This window comes from Lagenorhynchus albirostris, chromosome 2 (assembly GCF_949774975.1).
Source record: "Lagenorhynchus albirostris chromosome 2, mLagAlb1.1, whole genome shotgun sequence".
In the NCBI taxonomy this organism is placed as follows: Eukaryota; Metazoa; Chordata; class Mammalia; order Artiodactyla; family Delphinidae; genus Lagenorhynchus; species Lagenorhynchus albirostris.
Genome location: NC_083096.1, coordinates 14,533,132 through 14,560,183, shown reverse-complemented (window position 1 = coordinate 14,560,183; position 27,052 = coordinate 14,533,132). Strand labels below are relative to the sequence as shown.

Here is a 27,052-nt window from a genome sequence, read left to right as displayed (position 1 = left end):
CTTGCTCTAGATTTTTGAAAGAGTCCTCTTTACATGTGGGGTGTACGCAAGTTTATTCTTTGAGAGAAATATAAAGTATGTCCAATTCCTGAAGGTGCTTGCCATCTGGAGAACAAGACTAATATATGTGAAACAAGAGCAAAAAAATAGGGGATTCATTAAATGGTAATGGACTTGAAGTGTTATATGTGTGTAATCAGAGGTCTATTCGATTTTCATGGCTGTAAGTAACTTATACCCGTCAATAAATGCCATTTATTTTTGCAGACCAAATCAAATACCTGTTTTGAGTCATAATCTGGTTTCCACGGGGCGGGGTAAGAGTGTGGGTGTGAAACAAAGCCAGACACTGTGGGGCAAGTCACAGTCCTTGCATATCTTTCTGACCTGTATGTGTCTTTGATATTGATGTGCCTTATTGTCTACAACTCCCTCGTGCGTGTATAAACCTTTATTTTTCAGAGGACTAGACCTTTTGTCTCATTATCTTACCCTTAAATAATGATTCCAGTGAGTTCCTATTTTCCAGATGAGGAAAAATGAGGCAGTGATAGATTTTTAACAACTATTTAATTAAAAAACCCTTCTCTACCTCTTTGTAACTGAATCCCAACCTCATGTGATATTTTTGGATATCCCTGAGATTAAAGGTAAATCAAACAGTGTCTTTCTACAGGTAGGTAACTTCCCTTTGTGATAACCTTGCCTCCAAACGTGGCATGCTGGATTCAGTCTGAGGGTAAGGAAATCATGGGGAGACAGGCCAGTGACTTTATGAGAGATCTGATGTCTGTATTCACATCTCTTGTGAAAGTCTGAAGCTATTATTGAATTTCTCAGATTTATTTCACGTGTTATATGTATATATTCCCTAGTGAAAGGTTTTAGCTGTTTCTTTAACCAACATAGCATTATCTATGCACAGAGTAGATAAGCATTATATAGTCTATGTATTTTCATTCTCAAACAGCAGCTTGAAGAGGAAAAATTCTCCTTTGTTCAGCTGTTATTTTAGTTGACAATGCTCTAAAACAAGTAACTTTTTTGCATTTTTTACCACAATGTAAGTCAGTTAAATATACTTGATGTGATTAATTCATAATATAAATGAACCATAAATATGCTGAAATATTCCTAAGAGTAGAGTTGTGTAAAAAAATGTTATTAGGGTCATTATCAGGAGGCATAAATGGATACTATTAAGAACTTTATTTTAAACATTGTTAAAACCTTGGTGGAGTGATATTATTATAGAAAGATTCTTCCTCAGTTGAAGCACTGGGCATGCGCAGAACAAGTTTGGATCAAGGAGTAAATGAGAGGAATGAAACAGAGAGGTGGAGATTAAAGACTAAATTAACGGCTGGCCCTTTTCTATTTTCAGTCTCCCCATGACTGTATTTTGATTTCTTTATATGGTGCTTAAGGCTTAATTCCACTTCCCTTTTAGTCATACACTACTGACTTCTATGGGGTTTATTTCCATTCAGCTCTATATATTCACCCTGCTGAAGCTCTCCCATGTTTCTGTGTCAGGAGGGGAAATACCTTATTACCTTCTTGTCTGTTTCACATTTAAAGTGTTTTCCCTCCCTGCCCTCTCTGTCTTGTACCTAATGAGCAAATTATCTAAAAATAGAAATGTTCATCACCCTACAAAATGTTGTATCTTCTCTAGATGGGAGGCCAGTGTAATTGTAAGAGACATGTGTCTGGCAGACAGTGCAATCAGTGCCAGAACGGATTCTACAACCTACAAGAGTGGGATCCTGATGGCTGCATTCCGTGCAGCTGTAATGCCTCTGGGACAGTGGATGGAGATATTACCTGTCACCCAAATTCAGGCCAGTGCAAGTGCAAAGCAAATGTTATTGGTATGTGTAATGCAAAAGTTTGCAGTCACATCTCTATTACCATCTGGAATAAAATCCTCTATTTGATTTCTTCTCTGAAGAGTAAAGCAAATTTCCTTGCTCAAGGCAGGCTGGGAAAAAAAATTTTGGATGAAATTAACTGTCTAAAAATGACTAAATTAATAATTCTCTCAAACTACAGCTTGAAGCTTAGTTTAATCAACCCTTTAGAAGTTTCTTTATTCCGTAGATGCATTAGTTCACATGGTCCCATACTAATAAGTCATAGAAAAATATAATTTACTTACTGCATAGATGTTTCTTTTAGAAAATTAGCACTTTTTCAAAATGCTTTACACTTAATGAGTTCTAAGCAAATCATTTCCATGCTAGTTTTCTTAATAGGCCAAAATAAATGGATTTTTTTCCGAAATATTCTGTGCTGCAGGGTCCTTTGTGATAAATCTTTCCATTTTTTTCTATTATATTTCTTTGAACTGTTTCTATGAAATGCAAAATAAGTCAACATAATTCCACAGATCATGTATATTGCTAGGGTTAGTTATAAAGGGCCACATAATTTTAATTTTGTAATTCAGCGCCAAGCTGATTATAATAAACAGCTACCTTTGGTGTTATTTATCATTTTTTATACAAGACGTGCTTTTTTTGTTTGTTACTCCCACAGGTATTTTTCAGAAATTAGATTTGATTATAGCAATTTATTACATCCAACATTTTTGAGGGAAACCACAGCCATATAAGGACAAAATTTATCAAGTGCCCGAAATGCACTATGTATATAATGCACTTTGAAATGTTGATATATGAGAATATTATGAGAGGAAGGTTTCCAGATAAAGTGAGCCTTGTAACTGAACACGTCTTGGTTCATATAGAAAGTTTAAAAAAGACCTTTGCCTTTCTATTGTCATTCAAGACACCAAGTCTTCCATGGTTTTTCTAACACTGACCTGAACCTTATAATAATAAAAACATGCCTGGCAGACACACACACACACGTACCCGCAAACATGCATATACACAAACATACGAACAGATCATTTGGAGTAACATTTTCATTTCTGTGATATAACACTAAAGCTAATTCTTTATCTTTTATATATGTTGGTATTCGTGCATCATTTTGTACAATTCAGGTAGACAAGCATTTCATTTCATTTAATAGAAAAGAATATGGGCTTGCACATATTGATGGTATTACACAAGATTTGTAGTATTACGCAATTTATGGTATTACACAAGATTTCTCTGGTTTAAAGAAGATTAAATCAAAATCTTTACCAAAACTTGCCCTGATGCATTTTAAGCATACAAAAGCTAACTTTTCAGGGACAAAAAGAAAAGAACAACTAACATAAAGAGAAGCACACTTTTGTATAAGTTTATCTGTGATATTGAATGAAGTCCTCCAAGTTCAGTCCATAGAGCATCCTTTGTTCTTTGATATAAAACATCCTTTAAATTCAAGCTGTGAAAACAAAATTTAAAGAAAGGGCTTTAGGGACAATCAAATGGTTACAGCTCTGTATCAATAAAATCTTTCCTGTGGTAGTTAGATTCCAGAGCTTAAGGAAGGATCAAAGAATCAAACTTTACTATTTACTTAAAATTTGTTACGGCCTCCCTGCCATTTACCTGTGTTATTCGTTGACCAGGTAGTTTTCTGCGGAAAATATAAATACATACTTTTTGAAGATGAAATCATCAGTTTGATATTACTATCTCTAGAGTTATTTCTGCACATACAGTATTTTTTAATAGAAATGTAAACTTGATATGTATTTCTTTTCCTAATGGGACTAGCAAGTAACCTTATTCAATTTTACCTTGTTCATACGATTAAAAAAACAACAGAAAATGCACGTATATGTTGTATGTGCTTCAGAAAGCAAACTGTTCGATTTAACAAAACTGTTAAAGCTTACTGATGATTCTATCACCAGTAAAATACATTAGCACCAATAATTTTATTAAAGTAGGTCATTCATCTAGAATAAAAAGGGAGAAGAATGTGAATTAAATGCCAAGTGTGCTAACTCGCCTGTACTTTTTAACACCGAATGGGATGCCCTGTAGGCCTTCCTGAGTACGGTTAGGAATAGATTACCTGTCAGGAATATGTATGGCATATTCAAATAAGCACTGCGCATATTTTTAAAACTGATATGATGTGAATCCATGTAGACCAATTTTAATAGTTCAAAATGAGTCATAATTCTTGTTAACAATACAGTTATTTTTAAAATTTGCAGCAATAGTGGTCCTTTTTTATTTTCCTTATTGAAATTAAATGATATGCCTTAGGTGAGTCATTCATCACTGTTAAAGAACTTGCCTTCCATTGGAGTTCTTGAATTTTTATCCATATATATACATATATATTATGCGTTTCCTTCCAGTTTAGGAAATGCTTTTCTGCCTATGGTTTCCTGAGTGTGTTTTTGACTGTTATTTCATGACTAATTTTTTTAATGCTATTATACCATGAAATAAATTTTTCAATGGATTCAACCTCACATAGTCACTTATTTAAATTCATGGATATGTGAAGACTAGCTAAAGAAAGTATTTTGCCTCTCAACATTTACTATTCAATTTTTTTTATTCCTTTCCCTTGTAACACTTTTTTGAAACAAAAGAAAGTTGTCAGATTTAAGTGTAGGTGATAAAACATTTTTCTCTGTAGGTAAAATGTATATATGTTTGTACTCCTTTAAGTAGGAGTCATGTAAACAGCAGAATTTACTTAGTGTTTAAAGAGGTATGCTCTGAATCACACAATATGACAAGCGATGTGATTGCTTTATGAGCCGAGGAGAACATAATTTATATTAATTGAAAATGATAAAATATAGGAGTGTATAAAAGCATTGAGATACAGTTGCTCTGGATAACTTTTATTTATATTAATTATTTAATTGTGTGAGATTCAGAAGTGAGTATGTGTACTGTTCTCACAAAAATATTATAGCTTAACATTTATTAAACATTTTGGGAGGATGCTGATTTCTAGGAAAATAACTTATGTGGTAATATGCAGTTCTTCCGATGGCTTTGAAAATGTATTTCACTCTCAACTTTTAAATGAACATACTTTGTTACTATGAAATAACTAAGAATAATGGTTTTAATATAGTTAAATAATTTAAAAATAATAGTTCTGATATTTATTAAAGAGGAAAAGAGTTGCAGTGTGTGCAACAGAAGCAGTATTTGCATTAAGCATTTCTCCTTGCATTAAGTAATGAATAAAATTGTATAGAGCACATCGCAAAAATAAAGTGGTACGTGAGTGCAAGTTAAGTATTGCCATTGTATTTTGAGTATATGATCAGCCCTCTTTGGCATTACTTGTGAAAAAAACACTCAACATTTTATTGTGCCTGTATTAAATGTGGACAGTAGCATTGTTTGCACTACAGCTATCTTGAAAGCTTGAATGCGGTTGTTTTCACATCTTTACCTTTTTAAACACATTTTTCTCTTTAGGGCTTAGATGTGATCACTGCGATTTTGGATTTAAATTTCTCCAAAGTGTTAATGACGATGGCTGTGAGCCCTGCCAGTGTAACCTCCACGGCTCAGTGAACAAACTCTGCAATCCTCTTTCTGGGCAGTGTGAGTGCAAACAAGAAGTCAAAGGACTTCAGTGTGATACCTGCAGAGAACACTTTTATGGACTGGACACCACCGGTTGTAAGGCCTGTGACTGCAACGTAGCTGGCTCCCGGTCTGGGACCGTCTGTGATGCTCGGACAGGACAGTGCATCTGTAATCCCAATGTTGGAGGGAGACGATGCAGTGAATGTTTGGAGGGATACTTCTACCTACAGCGAAACAACTCCTTCCTCTGTCTGCCTTGTAACTGTGATAGGACTGGGACAGTAAATGGCTCTCTGCTGTGTGACAAATCAACAGGACAGTGTCTCTGCAAATTAGGAGTAACAGGTCTTCGCTGTGATCAGTGTGAGCCTCACAGGTATCATCTGACCGTTGGCAATTCTCAAGGCTGCCAGATGTGTGAGTGTGACCCCTGGGGGACGTTACCTGGGACCATTTGTGACCCAATCAGTGGCCAGTGCCTATGTTTGCCGCGTCGTCGAGGAAGAAGGTGTAATCAGTGTCAACCAGGTAAGAGAGAAATGTGTTACATTTTCAGTACACGAAGGTTTTCTTTTTATCCCGTATCAGGTGATTCCTCTTTGCTTCTCTGTCAGGACTTCTAAAAAATTAATCTCCAACACCTTTGTTGCATTTATATCATTATCTAATGAGATGTAACTAGTTTATTTAAGATTATATGGCATATTTGTGTTGCTGTATTTGAGAGTGACCCTTTAGATGAATGCCAGCCAATCAGACATTTCATAACTGAGACTTTTATTTAATTTCTCAACTTGAAGTAAATCCCCTTTTAACAACTGAAAAAAAAAATAAGAAAAGCAAGAATACATTTTATATTCTAGAGAAAGAGAAACTTGAGTTGGTCATCCACACAGTGCCAAATATTCAGATGATGAACTGATTTTCTGAATAAAAGCTGACCAAGTGTTTTTACTAAATGAGCTATATGTTCTGGCATCAAATAGAAACATCTAAAATAATTTTTAAATGCCATTCAATTAATAAAATAGGCTACTGTTTAGTCCTACTGTACCCATCTTTCCAGGTTTCCCAGTTGGAAGAAAGATGGACCCTGTCCATAACTTTCTCCTTGACTTTATATGATTTAACTAAAGCAATATACTTCCTTTATAATACATTCATCGTGATGTTATGATAAATATAAATATCGGTTGTTTAACAGCTGTACTAATTGTTGTCCTGTCTAGCAAAATCAGCTCTGAGTTATCTGAACCTGTGAAAATGAGGGTGATGCAAATTCGAAAGGGTGATTTGCCTGCCAGGGAAGGGTAGGACTAAAGTCTTGTTTTGCATAACAAGGAATTCAGCTTAGTAAAATTGAACCAAACCTCTCCCTTGGCATTGGTCAGTGTGACAAGTAAATCCAGAGAGACAGAAAAGAAATGATGGATAGTTAATTCTCTTTGAGATAAAATATCAGAAAAAAAACTGAACTAGCTTCAACATAAATGGAGGCTATATTATCAGTGAATGTCCCATAAAACCTTATATGGAGCAGCACAGTCAGGACTCAGGAACTAGAAAACTCTCATTGGTATATATTCATTCATTCATTCCCACCCTCCGTCTCTTTCTGCAGAAGGGCACTCTGCTTCTCTCTTCCTCTCTGCGTGGTTATATAGCCACCCCTGTCTCCTGAGTTTGCTTACAGTTCTAGTTGCAGCTATACAGAGAGACATTAGCTGCTTCTTGGTTACAATTCCAAGAGTGAGATTCTAATTGACTCAGTTTTGTCGGGGTGGCCATGTCTGAGCCAATTCACTGTGGCCAGTGGTGTCAGGATCACATAACATAAGCATGGCTTCTCGGGACCACTCCTTCAGGTGGTAAGTATCCCAGAAAACAGGAAGATCATTGAGTGTTGACAGCTGCAACGTACTGCGTTCTTTCAGCTTCAGATTTATCCTTCCAAATTTGCAATCCATTACTACTTTTTATATCCTAAGATGACTTTTTTTTCACTATTTATTAATATCTCTAATTTTGGAAAGTAAGTAGTCAGTTTCCTGCACAAATAACCATGATGTATATAACCTACTTTGTAAATAAACCAGCAAAAATTAATAGAGCAAATGTTATAGGCTTTTGAGTCGTTACATGGTTAAAATTTATTGAGTGTTTCATTCTGACCTAGAATATAGCTATGCCACGGAACTAGAGACCAGTGGGCTCAAATCAGAACAGGAGGACCAGGGGTGGAAAAAAGAAACTGATATATTGCTTGGATAGGGTTCTATTGGAGAGTTTTGATTCCTAGAAATATCTAAGAGATTCCTAGAAAACTAAGCAGAGGCAGATTTTTCAAGCAAGGAAATATAATCAAGCATATTATAGGGTATAACTGTGAAATAGATTTATGTAGTCATAATAAGATAATCTCTGAAAAGTGATTTAACCAACTAAGGGGATTATTGAGGAGGAGGTAGAAAGAGCTAAATATTCATTTTCTATAGTAGAAAGACAGTAGTCTAAATTTTAAGAGTTGATGTAACAGTACATGCATGTTATTCAGAAATCGAGAAATGAAAGCCAGAAGAAACATCTATAGGAGTTGAAGGTGATTGCTCTAGGCAGGGAAGTTCCTGGGAGAAGGATGAAGCAGCAGGCTGCCACTTTACATTCTGAGTCTTTAAGTTCTATTTGATTTTAAAAACTATCTGCATGTAAATTTTGATAGAAATAAAAATTTAAGAATTTTTGGAAAAATCATACTCAATTCTCGTGGTCTCCTGACCCCTTTCTCTTGGGGATTTATGTGGTAGAGTGTTGTTTTTTTAGGAGGATAATTTCTTAGTAGCTATTTGCCTAAGTACAGATGACACAAAACTCCTCTCCAAAGGTGTATGGCAAACTGTCCTCTCTTTTAAGGAGGATATAGGATGGGGACCATCACTGTTAATGAAAATAATTATCATATTTAAAGTTACCGTGTATTTTATTTACTAGTGCAGTTGTCTTATTTCCTTTGAGTTTTGATATCTTGACAGTAAGGATTATATTATGCAGCTTACATAGCCACAATATTCATGTAATTCCTTGTATATTGCATGCAGTCAGTAAGTGGTTTGTTTAATTGAAATGAGAAATAATCAGGAGTTTTAACAGAGACATCTGTATTAGGTAGGGTTCTCCAGAGAAAAAGAACCAATAGGAGATGTCTGTGTGTATATACATACATACATACATATATATATGTGTGTATTTTTTTTCCACTGAATATACTAGTCCGTGGGAGGATCTGAACTCCTGACCCTCCTGTTCTGATTTAAGCCTGTTGATCTATAGTTCTGTCACATGCTGTATCCTAGGTCTTACCTTTGCAGCTGTACTGAAGATTTCCTTCACATATCCTGTGGTGGATCCCCTGTTTCCTGAGTCCTATGTGTTCTTTTTTCTTGATTTATTTGTGTATTTGGTAGAGCAAATGCTCCAGTAGCTTCTGAAAAGGAGTACAGGGAGGAAAGTGATTTTTTTTTAGAATTTTGAACACCTGAAATTATCTTTATTCCATACTCATAGCTGTTTGAAATTGTACCATTATATAGAATCCTTTTCACTCAATAAATTTATTTCACCATTATCTTCTAGCAGTACCAACTAGATTCTTGTTTCTTTCTCTTTTTTTTTTACATTCCAGAAGCTTTACCATTTCTATATCCCTCATTTCAGAAAATTTCATGATGAGATGCTTTTTTGATAAATACTTTCACTGGTAATTCAGTGGGGCATTTTGTCTGTAGATTAATGTTCTTATGTTTTGGGAAAATCTATAAAACACCTTCATAGCAACATCTAGACCAGTGTTTGACTGAACAACTGGACATCAAATCTAGCCAAGTTGACCCATAAAATTAACCATCACAGGTACCCTTTCATATAATCCCCCTGTTCACTGTAGCACTTCATCCCTGTACCTGTTGAGTACAGACCCCCTCTGGCATAACTTCTAAAGAGAAAACTCATTTTCTTTTCCCAAAATGTGAGAGGGAAAACCTTCTGTTTGGGGAAAGTCACACCTGCCTTCAGAAATCTCTGAAGCCTTCAGTTTCACTTTTTTCCCAGAGTTATGAAAACCTGCATCAATTAGCTTATTGTTGGCCTGTCCCTCTGCAAGTGCTTGGCTTTTACTTGTAGACATCTGTCCTGAGTGGCAATTTCCTCTTCTGTTCTTTTTTTTTTTTTTTTTTTAATGTTTTGGACTTAGAAGGGAAAAATTGTCCAATCAACCAAGCTTAACTGAAAATGTTACCCTAGTATTTTCTGGGTTTAATCTTTTCAGATCAAATCCTTGCGGTCAACCTTGAGTTTTCCCATAATTCTTGTCTCTTCTATCAAAATCAATCTTGTTGGTTTCACATATATCCAGGATTTGACCACTTCTCACCTGCCTCACTTACCCATCTTGGTCCAAGCTGTGGTCACGTTTCTCCTGGACTTTCCCAATAGCTGCCTGAACTCCCTGTTTCTCCTCTTTATCCTTCTCCAACATGCAGGCAAAGTGATGTGTTCAGACTTCGGTCAGATCATATCACCGTACCCTGCACCGGCTCTCCATCATTGTAAGGAAACAGCAAAGTTGATGGACTCTGATGGCCCCCATGATCTGTAATGCCCACGACCTCCATGACTTCATTTCCAGACATAGGTTGTTCCTCTCCAGCCTACAAGTCTCATTGCTTTTCTCAGGTTGTTCAGTGCTCTATACCAGGGCATGGAGCACATCACCATAGTGGGGGGTCCATATATATTTCCTGAACTAGTGAATGACTTACACTGAAGAATATCTCAATGCCCTTCTCCTCTTTTTAGGCATGGGCATAGTGCAAGCCTGTGAGTGTTTCTTTAGCTACACATAGGGAGGATATGACATTCTACCTTGCAGGGAGGAAAGACACTAGTGGCCTAAGGACCTGATGCATTTTTTGGACAGCACAAGGTATTCTGTACACATATGCATAGCCTATGGAAAAGTCAAAGTGTGTTTGTGGACCTCTTTTTTTTTCTTCTTCTTTTTTTTTCTGTTCTGCATTGTTCTAGCTTCAGAAACTACTTTGAATTTTGTTTTCTGGGTTTTATCGTCTCTGCCCTTGAAACTTAGATTGAAAAAAAGAAACCTTGATCCTGAAGTATCTTTATTATAAACGGATGCTTCATGGTAGCCAGCCTGGCAATGGGCACATTAAAAGGCACTGCTGCAATCGGAAGCTTTCTTTCTACTTCTTTAAACCCATCTGAGAGAACTAGATTATAGCCTACAGGGGGGAACACCACACCGATATGTGCGAGCATCGAGCCGCGGAGGGAGCAGTATGGACAGTGGTGGTGAATGAACGAGCACAAGGACTCCAGACTGCCTTTTTCATCTGTGATTGTAAATATCACTGACCATCCTAGACTAGTACACATGGACTCTTGCCCTACTTTCGTAAAAAGCATTATTAAGGAAGGTGCATATAATGAAACCTCATGTATTATTAACTTAACCTTACTAGGAATGTACAAGGAATAGGCTTAATTCAACGAAAATTTATAGGCAATTTGTTAAAGCAGCAGTGCACATTAGAAGGTACATTAGAAGGTACATTAGAGCCACATTGGTTTTAATATGCCATTCAATAACTCGAAAAGAGGTTAAGAATGCTGCTTAACCTCCATTAAGTATTTTAAAAATGCTTTAATTTAAAATTATTTGGAGTGTGTGTACATATATGGATGGACACATACCTACACTCATAAATAGAGCACGGAATATGTTTTCCTGGCTCGTTTTTTCAGGACTGGATGACCTCATAACATTTGGCAGCAGGCAGTTAATCAGAGGCCGGGTGGAGAAAGGCAGGGAACTGTGTCAAGGCGTCCCCAGCCAGTGACCCACCCTTGTCCTTGAGAACTAGAGGCAGAGAGGGTTTATTGAGGATCCTGCAGCTTTGGAATAAAATAAAGGCTAATTTATAATGAAAACAGTTTCACATGACATGTTTCGCGCTAATAGGACAATTCCTCATGCTTCCCTCTGGTATTTACTTTGGGTTTGCTTTTATAACTCATACAGACCATTAGAAAATAAAGTATCTTGTTTCATTAAGAAGTGTATCATAGTTGTCAAGAAATGAGCTCATCAACCAGCATTGCATGCAAGACCCTGCCAATGGAATTGGAATTAGATGGCTGATACTCCATTAAAAATCAGTGCATCAAAATTGAGATCCGATTATGACACATGCCCCAGTGTTCGGTGAAACGGCTTTTCCAGATTAGCCTGTTTTTCACAGAAAAACCACAGAGTAAGAGCCTTTTCCTTAATAAACCACCAGGAAAGAATCTTGTCATAGGAAATATGAATCACAATCCTACTCACATCTGGGGGAGAAAAAAAAAAAGGATATTGACAGGTCATTATCTAAATTTTAGGAAAATCCCACTTGCATTGAAAACTGCCTAGTAAAAATTACAATGATGATAATAGATAATATTTACCAAGTGTATACTGTATGCCAGACCCTGGAATAGTGTTTTATCTAAAAAAATTCCATTTAATGTGCATATTATTTCTATGATGGAAGGACCAGTATTATTTCCTTCGGGGAAATGCAGTCTCATTAAGTAGAAGAGCCATTTACAAGTCCAAGTCCATCTGACCCCAGAATCTGCACTCTGAAAGAGTGAAACTCCTATTCTGAATCCCTCTTTATTTGTTATAAACATTCACTTAACAAATACTTGAGGGTGGGTTGAAATAGAGACTCTTACAAGTGTCTGTAACCTCCCCCCAGTGCTCAAACTCATCTCAACCCATGTTTCTCGCTACTGCTTCAGGTCCTGGGATATTTCATTTGTTGTGCTGAATCTGAATAATAGTTACAAAATAAAAATGAACAGAGCTGTGAGCAGCTACAGTGATCAAGTAATGGAGAGCCGACCGAGAGGTCTAGGAGTGGGCTTACTCCACGGACAAAGTTAGAGAAGTGTTTGAGATGTTTGCCATGGCATAGGACAGAGACTTTAGAGCATGCATCTGAAAAATATTGAGACTGAGAAAAGTGAGAGCAAAGAAAAAGTTTTGCTGTGGATTATGAATATACATGTGTATCTGTGCACTGTAATCTCTAAGACATAATCAGAACGCTGCTTCTTTATATTCATTGTTGTTATTGGATTTGATTCTTAGAGAATATACTTATGAAGACTTCTCACGGATACTCAAATAGGAAAACCAGGTTTTTTATAAAACAGAAAGTCCGATAGAATAATTTCCCTTATATAAGCATCTTATTCTATCCTTCATTCTACGAACTGGAGACATATTTTTGGAGTGATATTTTCTTTCTGAAGCCCTGTTCCATCCGTTGATCTGGCAAGGATTACATTTTGAATTTATCGTGCTTATCCATATACATTTCCTACTAATCCTCCCTGATACCCTACCTCTTCTAACCACTCTCATGACTCACAGATTTATGTTTACCATTTTCTCTTCAGTATTAGAGATATCATCTGATAATTGTAAAGAGTAACAGATATCCTCCCATCCGTCTACTCATCCATCCTTTCACCCATCTATCCATTTCCTTCATATATCCATTTTTTCAATTAACGTCTATTGAATAAATTACTATACACCAGAGCCTGTGCTGCTGTAAGATATACAACCAGAAATATATGAAGGCATTACAGTTTAGTAGGGGAAACTGACTCATGTGCAGATTATAACATATTTGTGATAAGTGCAATATTAGAAATGCATAAGATAGAGAAGTAGTAGAATCAAGGGACTGATTAATTCTTGAAGGCTGGGAGACATAAAGAACCTAGTAGTGTTTCCTGAGCTGGGTTTTAAAAGCAAATAGGATTCGGCAAGGTATTCAAACAGGGGAAGCAGTCCAGGAAGAAGCAATAGGAGGAGGAGGGCATTTAAAATACATCTAAACTAGTCGAAAATGAGTTTTTCAAATGTTTAAAGAGAAATGATAGCTTGAGATGAATAATCATATTTATTTAGCATTTGTTAACATTTGGTCAAATCTATGAATAATAATTTTAGCATGATTTTTATACAAAACCATCAAATGGAGGAAAATTGTTATTTTAATTTGAAAATTAGCATCATCTCCTACACTTCATTTTGAAAAGATTGACTTGCAAAACCATTTCTCAAATAGTCTTTTGTTGCCTGGGGTAGGTGAGCCACAAATTCCTCCCTAGACTTTTCTCTTAACGTGGTGTCCATTCTCTGGTTGAAGATGAGAATCGTTTCTTCTAAATGGCTCATAATTAGTGCTTAGCCTCAGCTCTGCCCTCCTTTTCTGAATAAGGCCTAGAGGTTAAACTTGTTTTCTCTCTCCCATTTCCAGACCTTAGCAAAGCCTAGTTGTTCACGGTCCTCAGGAGGGACATTGCTAGGAAATGGGCTCTTCTTTTATGTCCAGGGCAGGTGCTCTGCTGTGCAAATAGCCACTACAGGAGAGGATACCAGCTGCCTGGCTAATAACTTTGAACTCTAAGGATGCTGTAAGCCTTCTCCTGGATAAAGCAATACTCTTTTATGATATGGGTGACTTTTTGCGTTAGCTGTATAACACATTGTTTCCCACATGAGACTTGTCTGGTCTGGGACTGGAGTTAGAAAGAAAACTGGAGAAAAGAAGAAACTTTAGTGGGCTGATTTGGGGGTGTGAGCTCTCAGCCCTGCATAATGGAAGGTAATACCTTTGTCCTAATGACCGTGCTTTAAACTGTGGTACAAAATCACCCATGGAAAGAAATCTCCAAAAGACCAGTTAAAATGATGCAGACACGTACTTGGGGAAGATGAAGTGGACCTAATGGAGGGAGATCAGAAATCTATTGAGTTTAAAGAGAAAAAAAAAGAAAGAAATTAAGGTCAGTTATCTTTAAGCTACACTCAGGAGCTGAAGTTTAAGTGGGAGGGAAGTTCTAACTACAGAACTACTTCTGTAGTTAGGAGTCATAAAAGGAGAGGTAATGGTCTAGAATAAGGCACATTCAGGTAAGGCAGGAAGTAATCACTGAGCAGGAAAGTACCTGAGTCATCCTAATCAGAACTGCTTAAAAATAGGACAGCTGAAATACTGGTGGGATTAACCTTTATAATCATGCTGCTGAGAGGAGGAGGGGAATTAACCCTAAGACAAACTCCTATGTAGTCTTTTCCTTGAAGCCCTAACCTCCAGGCTGCAGCCTCCCTGGCTGCTTTAATACCTTTCTTGTTCTTCTCTGCTGATACCTCTGATTTTTCTGTGCCCTTCTTTAGTCTCCAAAACTTGGGCAACCCAATCTTCTGCACCAAAATCTACACTCCTGGTCTTTACAGATTCATCTAACAAATCATTTTTTTGTAAAAATCCTTCCTAGCTGTCCTAGATTTCTCTGTGGCTTGAACCTATTGCAAAAAGTCCAAATTAATTCTACTTCTAAGTATCTGTGCTAATGGGGAATTTATCCAAATTGGAGAGCTGTTAGTACATGAATGATGCCATCGTCATGAACCTTAAGGACCTAGGTACCTTCACACAAGGGAAAATACATAGAATCCCAGCCACAATGGTCTTGAGTCTAAAATAGAAGCCTTCTACGTTTGTGATTTTGATCACATGGTGAGTCAGATCGGAAACTATGTACTAACTGTCAGGGCCATACTCTATTTCTGGCAACACATATAAAGCAAATTGCTGTTGGTGAATGCAAAGAAGCAAAGGGCAGAATCTCGTTGCAAATTACTATCAAAAATGATAGTCTTATTTCTCTCCAATTGAATGGCACAGATTTTGAGCTTCTTTCTTTTCTATTTTACTCCTCCTGAAACTTTTTAAGAGAGAATATGCAGGGCCTAGGAGAATAACAACAAATTAATTGTTGGTAGCTGTAAAAGAATGGCTTGTTCTCAACTAAAGCCTCAAATGAATTTTACAGTGTTCCAATTACTTTTGGTTTTCCCCCTAAAGAATAGATACCACAGAGTGCTTCCCTGTGTGCTCACGCTTTTTCTCTCTTTCGTATCACTGATATTTTATAAATGTAAGTTGGTGATCCTGACAACTGTACAACTTATTTTCATTCGCCAGAGCTTCATTCATTGTTTCAAGAAAATTCCTTGTAACGTTATGCACACTTGTGTGTGTATATATGTGAATATGCGTATGTATGTGTATATACACGTACATGCACAAACACATATCACACAACACCCAGAACCATTTCTCCCTCATATGACTGCTTCATCATCCAAATGTCCAGTGCGTTTCTAATTTTGTAACTGTTGATTTCCACCTTCTGGGTCCAAGAAATTTTAAGTCACTGGAAGATATTTTTGAATCATATTTTATTTCCCTTCTTTTTCTATAAGAAAAAATACAGATTTTATAATTAATCTAAATTCTGTTTTTGTTTTTTTAAATATAGTACTTGTTGGGATCAATGCCTACCTCATAATTTGGTGCAGTTTCGTGAATTCCAGTGTTCGAGTGCCTCCTTTGTGGCAAGCACTGTATTGGATGCTGGGTAGACAATGATGAATTAATCAGATGAGATTCCTGCCTTCAGGGTGGTTACAGTCTGGTGGAACTGAGATTAATTGTAATTTTCCTCAGCACTCTATAGGAAATAGAATGCTGTGAAACTAACAGGCATACCTGAGCTAGCCCAGAATAGGTTACTGGAGGAAGAGTCACAAGACCTGATATGCATAGAGTGAGCTAAGCAGAAAAGGTGGGTCCAAATCATTTCAGCAGACAGAACTGCCCATGAAAAGCATTTAGGCATCAAGAACAGAATGAAATATGACTGGGGCAGATGGGATGAGCTGTGAAATGAAGCTAGGGAGATAGGCAGGACCTTACTGGAGGGTTGGAAGCTGTGCTAGGATTTATTTTTTTCCTAAAGGGAATAGGAAGTTATGAAGTAATTTTAAACAGAGGAATGAGGTGTTCAATATACACTCTGAAAAAGATGGTTCCAGCTACACTATGAAGAATAGATTGGAGGAGGACAAGAGGGATGCTAGGGGGGTGAGACAGCCTCTGTGGTTGAGATGCCTGGGTTTGAATCTGCTATTTGTCAACTCTATCATTTTAGGAAAGTTTGTTAACCTTCCTAACTTTCAGTTGTCTAATTTATGTAATAGACATAATAATGCCTGAATTATTAACATTGCTAACAGTGAGAACTAAATGAGACAGTGAATATAAAGCTTTTGTCATAGCCTCTGGTACATAGTGTTAACTATAGAAAACTTGGTAGTGACTTTAACCAGGGAGGTGGCAGTGGGGATGGAGAGTAGAAGATTTAAAATTCTTAGAAGGCAGTATTCATAGGACTTGGTAATTTGCTATATGTGGGGGCACAGGGAAGTGAAGGACTCAAGAGTTGCCAGTTTTAGCAAAATATAGGATGCTCAATTAAATTTGAATTTCAAATGATAATTTTTTAATACGAGCAAATATCACATGGGACATAATTTTACTAAAATAATCATTGGTTATCAGAAATTCAAATTTAACTGGGCATCCTGTGTTTTATCAGGCTATCCTACCAAAGATGTCTCAGAGTTCCAGCTGAAGCAACTGAAGCAATAGATGGTGGTGCTATTTGCTGAAACAGAGATGATTAGAGGAGGGACCAGTCTTTAGTGGAAAGATCATGAAATAGGTTTTACATACACTGAATCATAGGTGCCAGGAAGACACCCAGTTACAACGTCAATTATTTACTCAGCTTTTCTTTGGCCATAATTGACATACTGATAAAGAACGGCTACAGCCACGTTTGTGCAGGGACTTAGATAGTGCCGTGTTAGAGCGTTCTGTTTTTCAATGTAATCAAAATGTTATTTTTTAAAGAAAAGACTGGGTAGAAAGTATAATAAAAACTTTTCATTGCTTCATTTCCAGGTTTTTATATTTCTCCAGGCAATGCCACTGGCTGCCTGCCATGTTCATGCCACAAGACTGGTGCAGTTAATCACATCTGTAATAGCTGGACTGGTCAGTGTGTTTGCCAAGATGATTCCATTGCCGGGCAAAGTTGTGACCATTGTAAAGACCTTTACTTTGGATTTGATCCTCTAGCTGGAAGGTAAGTGTTTATAAGAATTAATAATTAAATGTTTTTACTAAATTATATTTGTAATTACTTTTTTTTTTTTTTTACTAACAGTGATTTTTTGGCGGTATCTTCTGTAAAAAGGAATATTTTCTGTCCCCCTTAGTCTGTGGATATATTCTTTTATGCATTGATGTCTGTATTTATTAAACATAATAGTAATCTTTGCATATCTCCTAGAGTTCCAATGTATGGGTTGCTGTACATTGATAAATGTGTCCAGTATTAGGGCCTGGGAATATTTAATAAGATAAAATCCTTTTTCTGTAAAGAACTCAAAATTTGGTTGTGGAGAAAGACAGGTAAAGAAATATCCATAAAAGTAAATACACAAGCACATACACAGGCTAAGATAGGTATCATATTGTGTGTATATACTTTGTTCTACATGGACCCTGAATTTATTACTGCATTCATTTATGTTCCTTTTGCCTTCCTAATTTAGGTTTAAAGACTGGCAGATGAGAAACATATCTTTGAATTCAGTGATAAGATTTTTCTTTTTCCCAGTGTGTAAAATACCTTCTGAAAGTAAATTAACCACTTTTTAAAGTTACACTGTCTTTAATGTTCTACTTCTTACTTCCTGTGTATCTGTGGGCATTTGCTTTCATGCAGATGTGTTCATTGCTGTACTTTTGAAGGTGTGCTGGAATGCCAATTCCATGTGTGTTTTCTTGGTCTGGTCAGGTAATAAATCTGTCTAGGGTTGGGACTGTATCCATGAATTCTTTGACGTTCCTATCCCCAAGAAACTAGTGTTGTGTCTGCACACACCAACCAAATCTGTTTCTCAATATGTGTCTGTGAGTGTTTATAAATATAAAGGCTAAGTGCTCAAGGGTTTGAGATGATTTTTTCAACTCATCGTCACCCTGCTGCCTGCCTTTTGGCTGTTACACTCTTCATTAACAGCTTGATTAGAGTGTGGACAGTGTGACGGGGTAAATTATTGAAAAAGAACTCAAGCTAGTTCATTTGGCTTTCTACTAAAATTCAATTTGATTAAAAAACTTTAATATAATATTTAAGATATTTATTAAAACAACTTTATGTTCTTATTACATATCTTATATTTCAAATCCATGCTGCTCCACTTCTGTTACCATTGGCATATCATCTTGGTTAGTCTGAGAGCATTACCACTCTTCTGTACAAATATGAAATTACTCTCAATGAGTATAGAAAACACATGGTACAGTAGATGTTAAATAAAAAGTATTACCAGGATCTTGATAGTAAAATCAGGGCCAGTTATTGCACCTACCACCCCCTCTACATACTTTTTGTTGAAAGACCATCTCACAAATTTCCCAGTTGGAACTCCGGGGTTGGTTTGTTTCACTACTGGCAGCCTCTGTCTTTAGAGTTCCTATCTCTTCCATAGTCTTTCTGACAACACTTAATTACCAAGAGAAAAATATCTTCCCCGCTCAGCTGTCCTTGGAATATTCATGCCTATCTGTGACATTTTATGCCAGCAGTCACTTACCCATTTCCCCTCTACTGAGCTCCCTTGTTATTCTTGCCAGTGTTGTCACCAAAACCCCTACTTGATGACCAAAAGATGTCTAATTGTCTTGGCTTTTTCACTTCACTTGCTTTAAGTGAAACCTGATTCCCTTCATTACATGGCTTCCCCTCCCCTTCAGTGTTTGTAAACTCAGGCTGATCTTCACCCCATTCTGTTTCTCCCTCATTTATCTACCCACCCCAATCTAATCCAGGACCAAGAATTGCTTACGAATAGTGTTCTATCACCTATCACCCTGCAGTTGGACTGGCTAACGTGGGAATCAGACTCCCTGGGTTAAAAGCTGGCTTGAAATGTTAACCTGAATTGATGAGGAATAAATAGGAAGAGCCAGAAATGTAGGTATAAAATACATCCTCATCATCACCACCACCACCACCACCACCACCACAACAACAAATACATTATTAGAAGGTGCCAAGGTTAAAATTAGGAAAGCAGAACTCAGTAAAATAAAAGGGATGAGTGCAGGCTGTAGTCTAGGAGATAGAGCCAAAGTTTGAAAAGCTGGCAGCTTCCATAGCATAAAAAATCCAGAATAAGTGTGAGTTCAAAGCAGAAAGACTTATGACAAGTGTCATATAAATACAATTGTATATCTTTACATATTAGGTGACTGATAATTATATTGAGTCAAGTAAGGAAGTACACACACACGCCATATTTTCTTTATCCATTTATCCATTTACGGGCATTTATGTTGTTTCCCTATCTTGGCTATTGTGAATAATGCTGTAGTGAACATAGGGGTGTGGATATCTCTTCACGATCCTGATTTTATTTCCTTTGGATATATACCCAGAAGTGGGATTGCTGGAATCATATGATAGTCCTATTTTTAGTTTCTTAAGGAACTTTCATACTGTTTTCCATAGTGACTGTACCAACTTACATTCCCACCAGTAGTGTACAGGGCTTCCCTTTTCTCCACATCCTCACCAACACCTAGCTTTTTGATAATAGCCATTGTAACAGGTGTGAGGTGATATCTCATTGTGGTTTGATTTGCATTTCCCTGATGATTAATGATGTTGAGCACCTTTTAATGTACCTGTTGGCCATTTGCATGTCTTCTTTGGAGAAATGTCTATAAATATCCTTTGCTCATTTTTTTAAATTAGGGTTTTTTTTTGCTATTGAGTTGTATGAGTTTCTTATATATTTTGGATATTAACCCCTTATCAGATAGATGGTTTGCAAATATTTTCTCCCATTCTGTAGGTTGTCTTTTTTCACTCTGTTGGTTACTTCGTTTGCTGTGCAAAAGCTTTTTAGTTCATCTCTTTTTGCTTTTTTGCCTGAGCTTTGGTGTCATAACCACAAAATCATTGCCCAGACCAATGTCAAGAAGCTTTTTCCCTATGTTTTCTTCTAGTAGTTTTAGACTCTGATATTAACTTTAAGTTTTTAATCCATTTTGAGTTGATTTTTGTATATGATGATTTAGGGTCCAATTTCATTCTTCTGCATGTGAATATTTAGTTTTGCCAGCACCATTTATTGAAGAGACCATCCTTTCCTCATTGTGTGTTCCTGATACCCTTTTTGAAGATCAGTTGACTGATATGCATGGATTTGTTTCTGGGCTCTCTATTCTGTTCCATTCGTCTGTGTGTCTGTTTTTAATGCCAGTACCATACCGTTTTGATTACAATAGCTTTGTAATATATTTTAAAACCAGGAAATCTGATGCCTCCAGTTTGGTTCTTCTTGTTGAACCCATGCTTTGCAACTTAAAATAGCTGTAGGACTTTCTGTTACCTAAGAAAGACCAGAAACGCCATACAGTTGACTCACTTTATATCCAGGTGGCAGACAGGGGAACTAGCCCCATATGATATATTTAAAGGATCAGTGAAAGGTGAAAGTAAAATTAATTTATGATTGCTTTTTATGACTAATGGTTTTCCAGTGTGCTAATTATTTTATTGTTTGCACTTTTCTTAAAATCGTCTTTTCCTTTGATTCCCAAGATTCTGCTTCTCTGATTTGTTTTCTATTTCTTTTGATGATTAGTCCTCTTTAATCTGGCCCTTCAACTTACATATCAGCGTCTATGATTTCAACCTCTACATGCCTGTAAATGACTTTCAAATATATTATCACATCTTCAGATCTCCATCATGGGCTCTAGGCCTATGGCTAGTTGTCTCTCTGAGTTTTAAATTTGCATGCCTCTCATGCATCCCATTCTTAATATAACCAACACAGAAAAGATTCTCATTTGCATTACTTTCCTCACCTCTGCCAAAAATTAAAAAAATAAAAGTCTCATGCCATCATCATCTTAGTGAAAGGGATATAAATCTTAAAATAACTATTCAAGTCTGCACCACCCACGTGCGACTCAGGATGCTCTCAGATTGGGCAGGGTTGGCTCTTGATATTAGCATACGCTGCTGCTGGAAAGAGCTATTGAAAGCAAGAGCCACCATGTGTAATGCAGCTTCTCTGAAATAAATAAAGCCTTCCTTAACCACAAAGACCCAAAGAAATCAGCAGGATTTGTCCCTTGTTAAATCAGTCATCTGGAATGCCCTTGTCTAGAGTTGACCCTTCTATTCCACTGATGAATTCTACTGTCGCATTTCACTTTAACATCGATGATAGAGAAGAAATCCTCTAGCACAGAAGGTCATAGAGAAAGATGTTTCAAATGTGACAATGAGAATTGCTTGAATGTATACTTTTGCTCATCACTGAGAAGAGATAAAAATGGATTTTATTCTTTTTATGTTTTCCATTCCTTTCCTGAATGATATTGAAATCTATTTGTTGACTTCTGGTTGTTCTTGTGTATATATACTGACACTGACTATTTTGAAAATGTGTGCAAAGATGGCTACAACATATGGGATTCCATCTAGTATAAGGAATTTTTGTTTTCTGAAGGAAAAAATCCACTCATAGTCTAAATGTATACAGACATGCAGTTAGGAAAATAACTATTTGTGCCCAGATGTTAAAATTTTAAAAAAAGAAAGAAAATCATCTAAAATCATTTGACTGTACCTTGTAGGTACTTATAAGTATAAATTTATTTCATTAATTTCCAGAATTCTACAAAGAATATAAGTATTTTATTTTTAAGCAAGGAGAAGATACAAGTATCATTGTATCTCTTCATTGATTTTGAAAATAAATTGACTTTCTCATCTGCTTTCTCCATTTCTATATTCAGGGGATTTTACTTAACCCCTCCGTGAAGTTCACACATATCCCTTACCCTACTCCATCTTCTCTTTATTGTGCACAGCTGTGTTTGCTATATTTTTCTCTTGGCTTATTTTATATACTTTTTTTTAATACTCCCAAGGGCAAAATAAGTAACATAAAATAGGACCTGACCCTAAACTACAGCAACAGTGACAAAAAATGCCCCAAACACAACAGTAACAAAATCATTTGCCTGTTTTCATCTAAGTAGTCCATTCTTCAAAAGCTCCCTATCACAAAAAAGGGCATGTGTTTTTAAAGAGCTGATCCAAGTGCAAAAATCACTCCATTTACCTTGGACACATAAGGCAAACGTGATTTAATCAGTATTGAAAACAATGAAGCAAAAATAAGTCTGCCCACTGAAAAAATCAATAAAGCAAAAAAAAAAAGAATAAAAATATATCATATTTGTCTAAACCAAAAACAATGAGACAAAAATGGGCCACATTCAGTTTGTCTCAGTGGGTAGTTGAGACCCGTATTTGACACAGTGCACTCCCTAGCACTGTCCGCAAGTTGACCTGTAACTACGAGTCCTCTTTCTCTCAGCCCACAAGACGGTTCCAGTTCATCTGGGGCACCACCATTTTCTCACCTACCATCCAAACCTCACAATCCCCTAAAGATTTTTTCCATAATGACTTCTTTTCTTTCCATTCATTAGTGGTATATTGTCTTTTTTTAGCCTTAAGGAGCTAGAAGTATCACTATGTGTCTTCTACTGACCACCTGACACACAATGAACTATGATTTCCCTCAGATAGTAGGGAATTGGGATCTAGGCTGGCCAGGGAATCAAAAGGCTCAGACTTCTAAAACATAAAGTAAAATTCTTCTGTGACCAGATTACTTTTGGTTTTACTGCACAAGTTCTCCATTTCACCACTAAGTTAAATATTTGGTCTGGCCATCTTTTGACATGTATATTTCCAAGGGATCTCAATCGGTCTCTTTTTCTGAGAACCAGATCAATGACTTCAAAGGGAAGCAGATAACTTTCTTGTCCTTTGGTGGTATCACAGTGGAATGCTGGGGAATGTTCCTCACAGATTCATTCTCCTCTATGACTCTTTGTTAGACAGCTAGTTCTTATCTAGGGTGATGGGGTTAAAGGGCCACATGCCTCTCATCAGCTAGCCACCTAGCCAGGGCTCACTCATGAGGGAGTGGATGAGTTCCCAAAGAGAGCAGAAAGGTGCTCGGACACTTGAGACCTATGCTTGGAACTGCCACAAGGTTACTTTTGCCTTAGTCTGTTAGCCAAAGCAAGTCACAGGCCAGCACATATTCAGAGGTGGAGAAATAGACTCTACTTTTTGATGGAAGGAATTGCACAGTTAGTTGCAAAGGACCTGCGTAAACAGAGAGGTGAAGAGTTGTGGTCATTTTTGCAATCTACCGTGACCACTAGATGATATATTCTCCTTTAATACAGATTCTGTATGGCTCTCTAAGAAATCTCAGTTTTTATAAACTAGTAGCATTTATTCAATGTGATATAATAGGAATAACAGTGTTGGCATCAAGGTGGTTAGGTTCCAGTTATGGCTGTTCTACTAGACGAGGCCTATTCGTGTCCTATTCCTGCTATGATAATTATTTACTACAAACTTAGCAGCATAAAACAACGTGAATTTATTATCTTATAGTTATGGAAGCCAGAAGTCCTAAGTTAGTTTCATTGGGCTAAAGTCAAGGTGTCAGCAGGCCTATGTTTATCTTGGACAGCAGGAGAAGACCCACTTCCTTGCTTTCCCCAGTTCCAGACACCACCCCCATTCCTTAGCTCATGGCTCCTTTCTTCACCTTCAAAGCCAGCACAGTAGTGTTTTCTGTCTTCTCTGATCTCTGCTTATGTTCTTACATCTTCTCTCTCTGACTCTCACCTTCTTGTCTGTCTCCTATAAGGACTCTTGTGATTACATTAGATACTCAGATAATACAGGGTAATCTCTTTATCTCAAATCTGCAAAGTTCCTTTGCCAAGTAAGGTAGCACAAGTTCTGGAGATTGGAACTTTGACATTGTTGGGGGGGGGGGGTAATAGTTCAACCTACTACACCAGGGTTCAGCAAACTGTGGCCTGTGGACCAGACCTGGCCTGCCACCTATCTATGGAAATAAAATTTTATTGGAGCGCAATCTTCACATACTGTCTATGGCTGCTTGCACACTACTACAGCAGAGTTGAGTTGCCCCAGAGGTCATTTGGCCACAAAGCCTAAAATATTTAGTAGTCTGGTCCTTTTAGATAAAGATTGCTGAGTCTGTAACCAAGAGTCAGTGACCCCTGAGCAAGTTACGTAATCCCACCAAGCACTGTAGAATCATAACTCTATAGACTGGGAAAGGAGCTTAAAAGTAACTTTGGTTAAACTGTACCCTATACATTTTTCTACATAAATCACCTTTAAGGATAACTGATCGTTCAGCTTCTGCTGAAAACATGGGACTGAAAAGAGCTTATTGTCTCTGAAACAACTCATCTTTATTTCAAACAACTCTAATCTTATTCTTCATATTAAGCAAAAATTTCATTCCTGTGACTTTCTTGACCGATCTTACTTCTACCTCTGGGGTCACAGAATTAGTGTACTTGCTCCTCCCTGAGAGCACTTGAAGAATTTGACTCTGCGTTCGGACCTCAGAGTTACCATGTTCATATAATGAGGAGGTTAAGGAAAGGAACCCTAGAGCTTCTAGACATAAACGTGTGTTATTGTTAATATAGTGAGTCTTCTGGGATTTCTTTTCCTTTTAAATGTCTCGTCTTTGTGACTAGCATGTTGGACGTGGCCTACATTCCCTGTGATTAGGTGGAGTGCCAACAAAGGAGAAAGTGGCAGAGGCCCAAATACAGGACTGTGCTTAGCAAGGTCTTCTTCAGATGACAGGAATGTCCCCACCCTGGACTCGGATGACACTGTTGTCTGGATGCAAGGGAGTCACTGCCCAGGTCCAGTTCTTATGAGTCCCTTTACTTGTAGGAAGGCTTCACTAGGGCGGGTGGGCTGAACACTGCAGACTCCTCCCTCCTTGATGAGACAGCACCACTCACTTCCTCTCCATTAAGCCATGTGATACGGCTTTCAGCTCACACACAGAGGATCTCCAAACCCCAAATCCCTCTCTTATAATTCTGGACGTCGGTTCTAAGAGAATCTGGTGCTACTAGTTGGCTGTGAAGAAAGGGAAACTGGGAAGCTCAGTGAGACCACACGTCCACTGAAGAGATGGAATAGAATCTTAACCAGGGGAAAACCAGACTCCTCTGGAGGGCACTCATGGGATCCTGCACAGGACTGAACCAAGAACTCTTCTGGCCTTAGGGAGTCACAATAGAAGGCCAGCCCTTAAAGAGTGGCCCCTTCCTTGGGGAGAGGTTAGCCAGGGGGACAGCTATGCCAATCAGAAAGGGCTCAAAAGAGTTAAATTGTTATTAAAGCTATGTGTCACGTTTAGATTTATCTGTGGTGTCCTAAGTCTAAAGCTTTTCTAGTGCTTTATTCATTCATTTATTCAACAATATTTATCGAACACTTACTGGTTGCTGGTCTTTGTGCTAGGGACTGATGGAAGAAAACTCTTTGTCTAATTTCTCCAATTTGCCTTGAAGCCTCTTTCTCTTCTATTCTTAATGATTATTAATAATCCTTGACTAAAGTCCTTCAGCAATTGGAGGTCTCTTCCTTCTTCATTCTTTATGTTAAATGATGACCCCGTCATCCACCCATCAGCAAATTAGAAAACCGGGAGTAACCCCACGCCCTTATTTCCTTCTTCACGTCTCTTTTCAATGTGTCCACCCCATCCTACTGATTTCACACACTAAACGTTTCTTAAATCTATCCTGCTCCTTCCCACTGTCACCACTGCACCTAATCTAGCATTATCTTACCTCTGCTTACCTGTCCACCTTTGTCTGTCACCACCTTCTCGTTTGGAATTTATATCCAAAATTTTTGAATTGCTTAAAATTTCCCACCCTCTCCTGCTGTGTCTTATCTGTCTCTTTTCTCCCCTCCCTGGTTGGCTTGTCTTATTCCTATTCATCTTTTTTTTTTTTGGCGGTACGCGGGCCTCTCACTGTTGTGGCCTCTCCCGTTGCGGAGCACAGCCTCCGGACACGCAGGCTCAGCGGCCATGGCTCACGGGCCCAGCCGCTCCGCGGCATGTGGGATCCTCCCGGACCGGGGCACGAACCCGCGTCCCCTGCATCGGCAGGCGGACTCTCAACCACTGCGCCACCAGGGAAGCCCTCCTATTCATCTTTTAGTATGCAGTCCAAACATCCTCTTCCAGGATCCCTTCTTACTACTCCTTTCCCTGCCCCGATCCTTTTCCACCAGAGTAGGCAGTTGGTCCTTTTCTGTGTTCCCAAAGAGTCTGTACACATCTTTATTAATTCTCTCTCCATTTTTTCATTTCTCACTAGACTGAGGGCTCCTTGAAGACAGGGACAGTTCTGTCTTGTTCATCTTTATGTGCTCGGTGGCTAGTCCAGTCCTGGGACATAATTAGCCCTCAGTGAATGTTATCTATGTCGGTCAATATCTTTAACTCAATTTGATGTTACCTATGAGTTGAGGCTCCAGACAGAAGAGAGGTGTCCAAAGAGAAACGTCAGTAAAGTTATCTATATCCTGGACCGTATCCGTGG

The 27,052-nt window shown here is 37.7% G+C and overlaps 1 protein-coding gene across 1 annotated transcript in view; it reads left to right on the top strand.

The window, feature by feature from the left end:
• Positions 1–27,052, top strand: part of USH2A (usherin) — a 737,336-nt gene that overhangs the window by 163,731 nt on the left and 546,553 nt on the right. Inside the window, exons 11-13 of the mRNA XM_060127145.1 lie at positions 1,679–1,874; positions 5,367–6,008; positions 17,429–17,612. Coding sequence (XP_059983128.1) covers positions 1,679–1,874; positions 5,367–6,008; positions 17,429–17,612 — 1,022 coding nt within the window. The remainder of the gene's footprint in view (positions 1–1,678; positions 1,875–5,366; positions 6,009–17,428; positions 17,613–27,052) is intronic.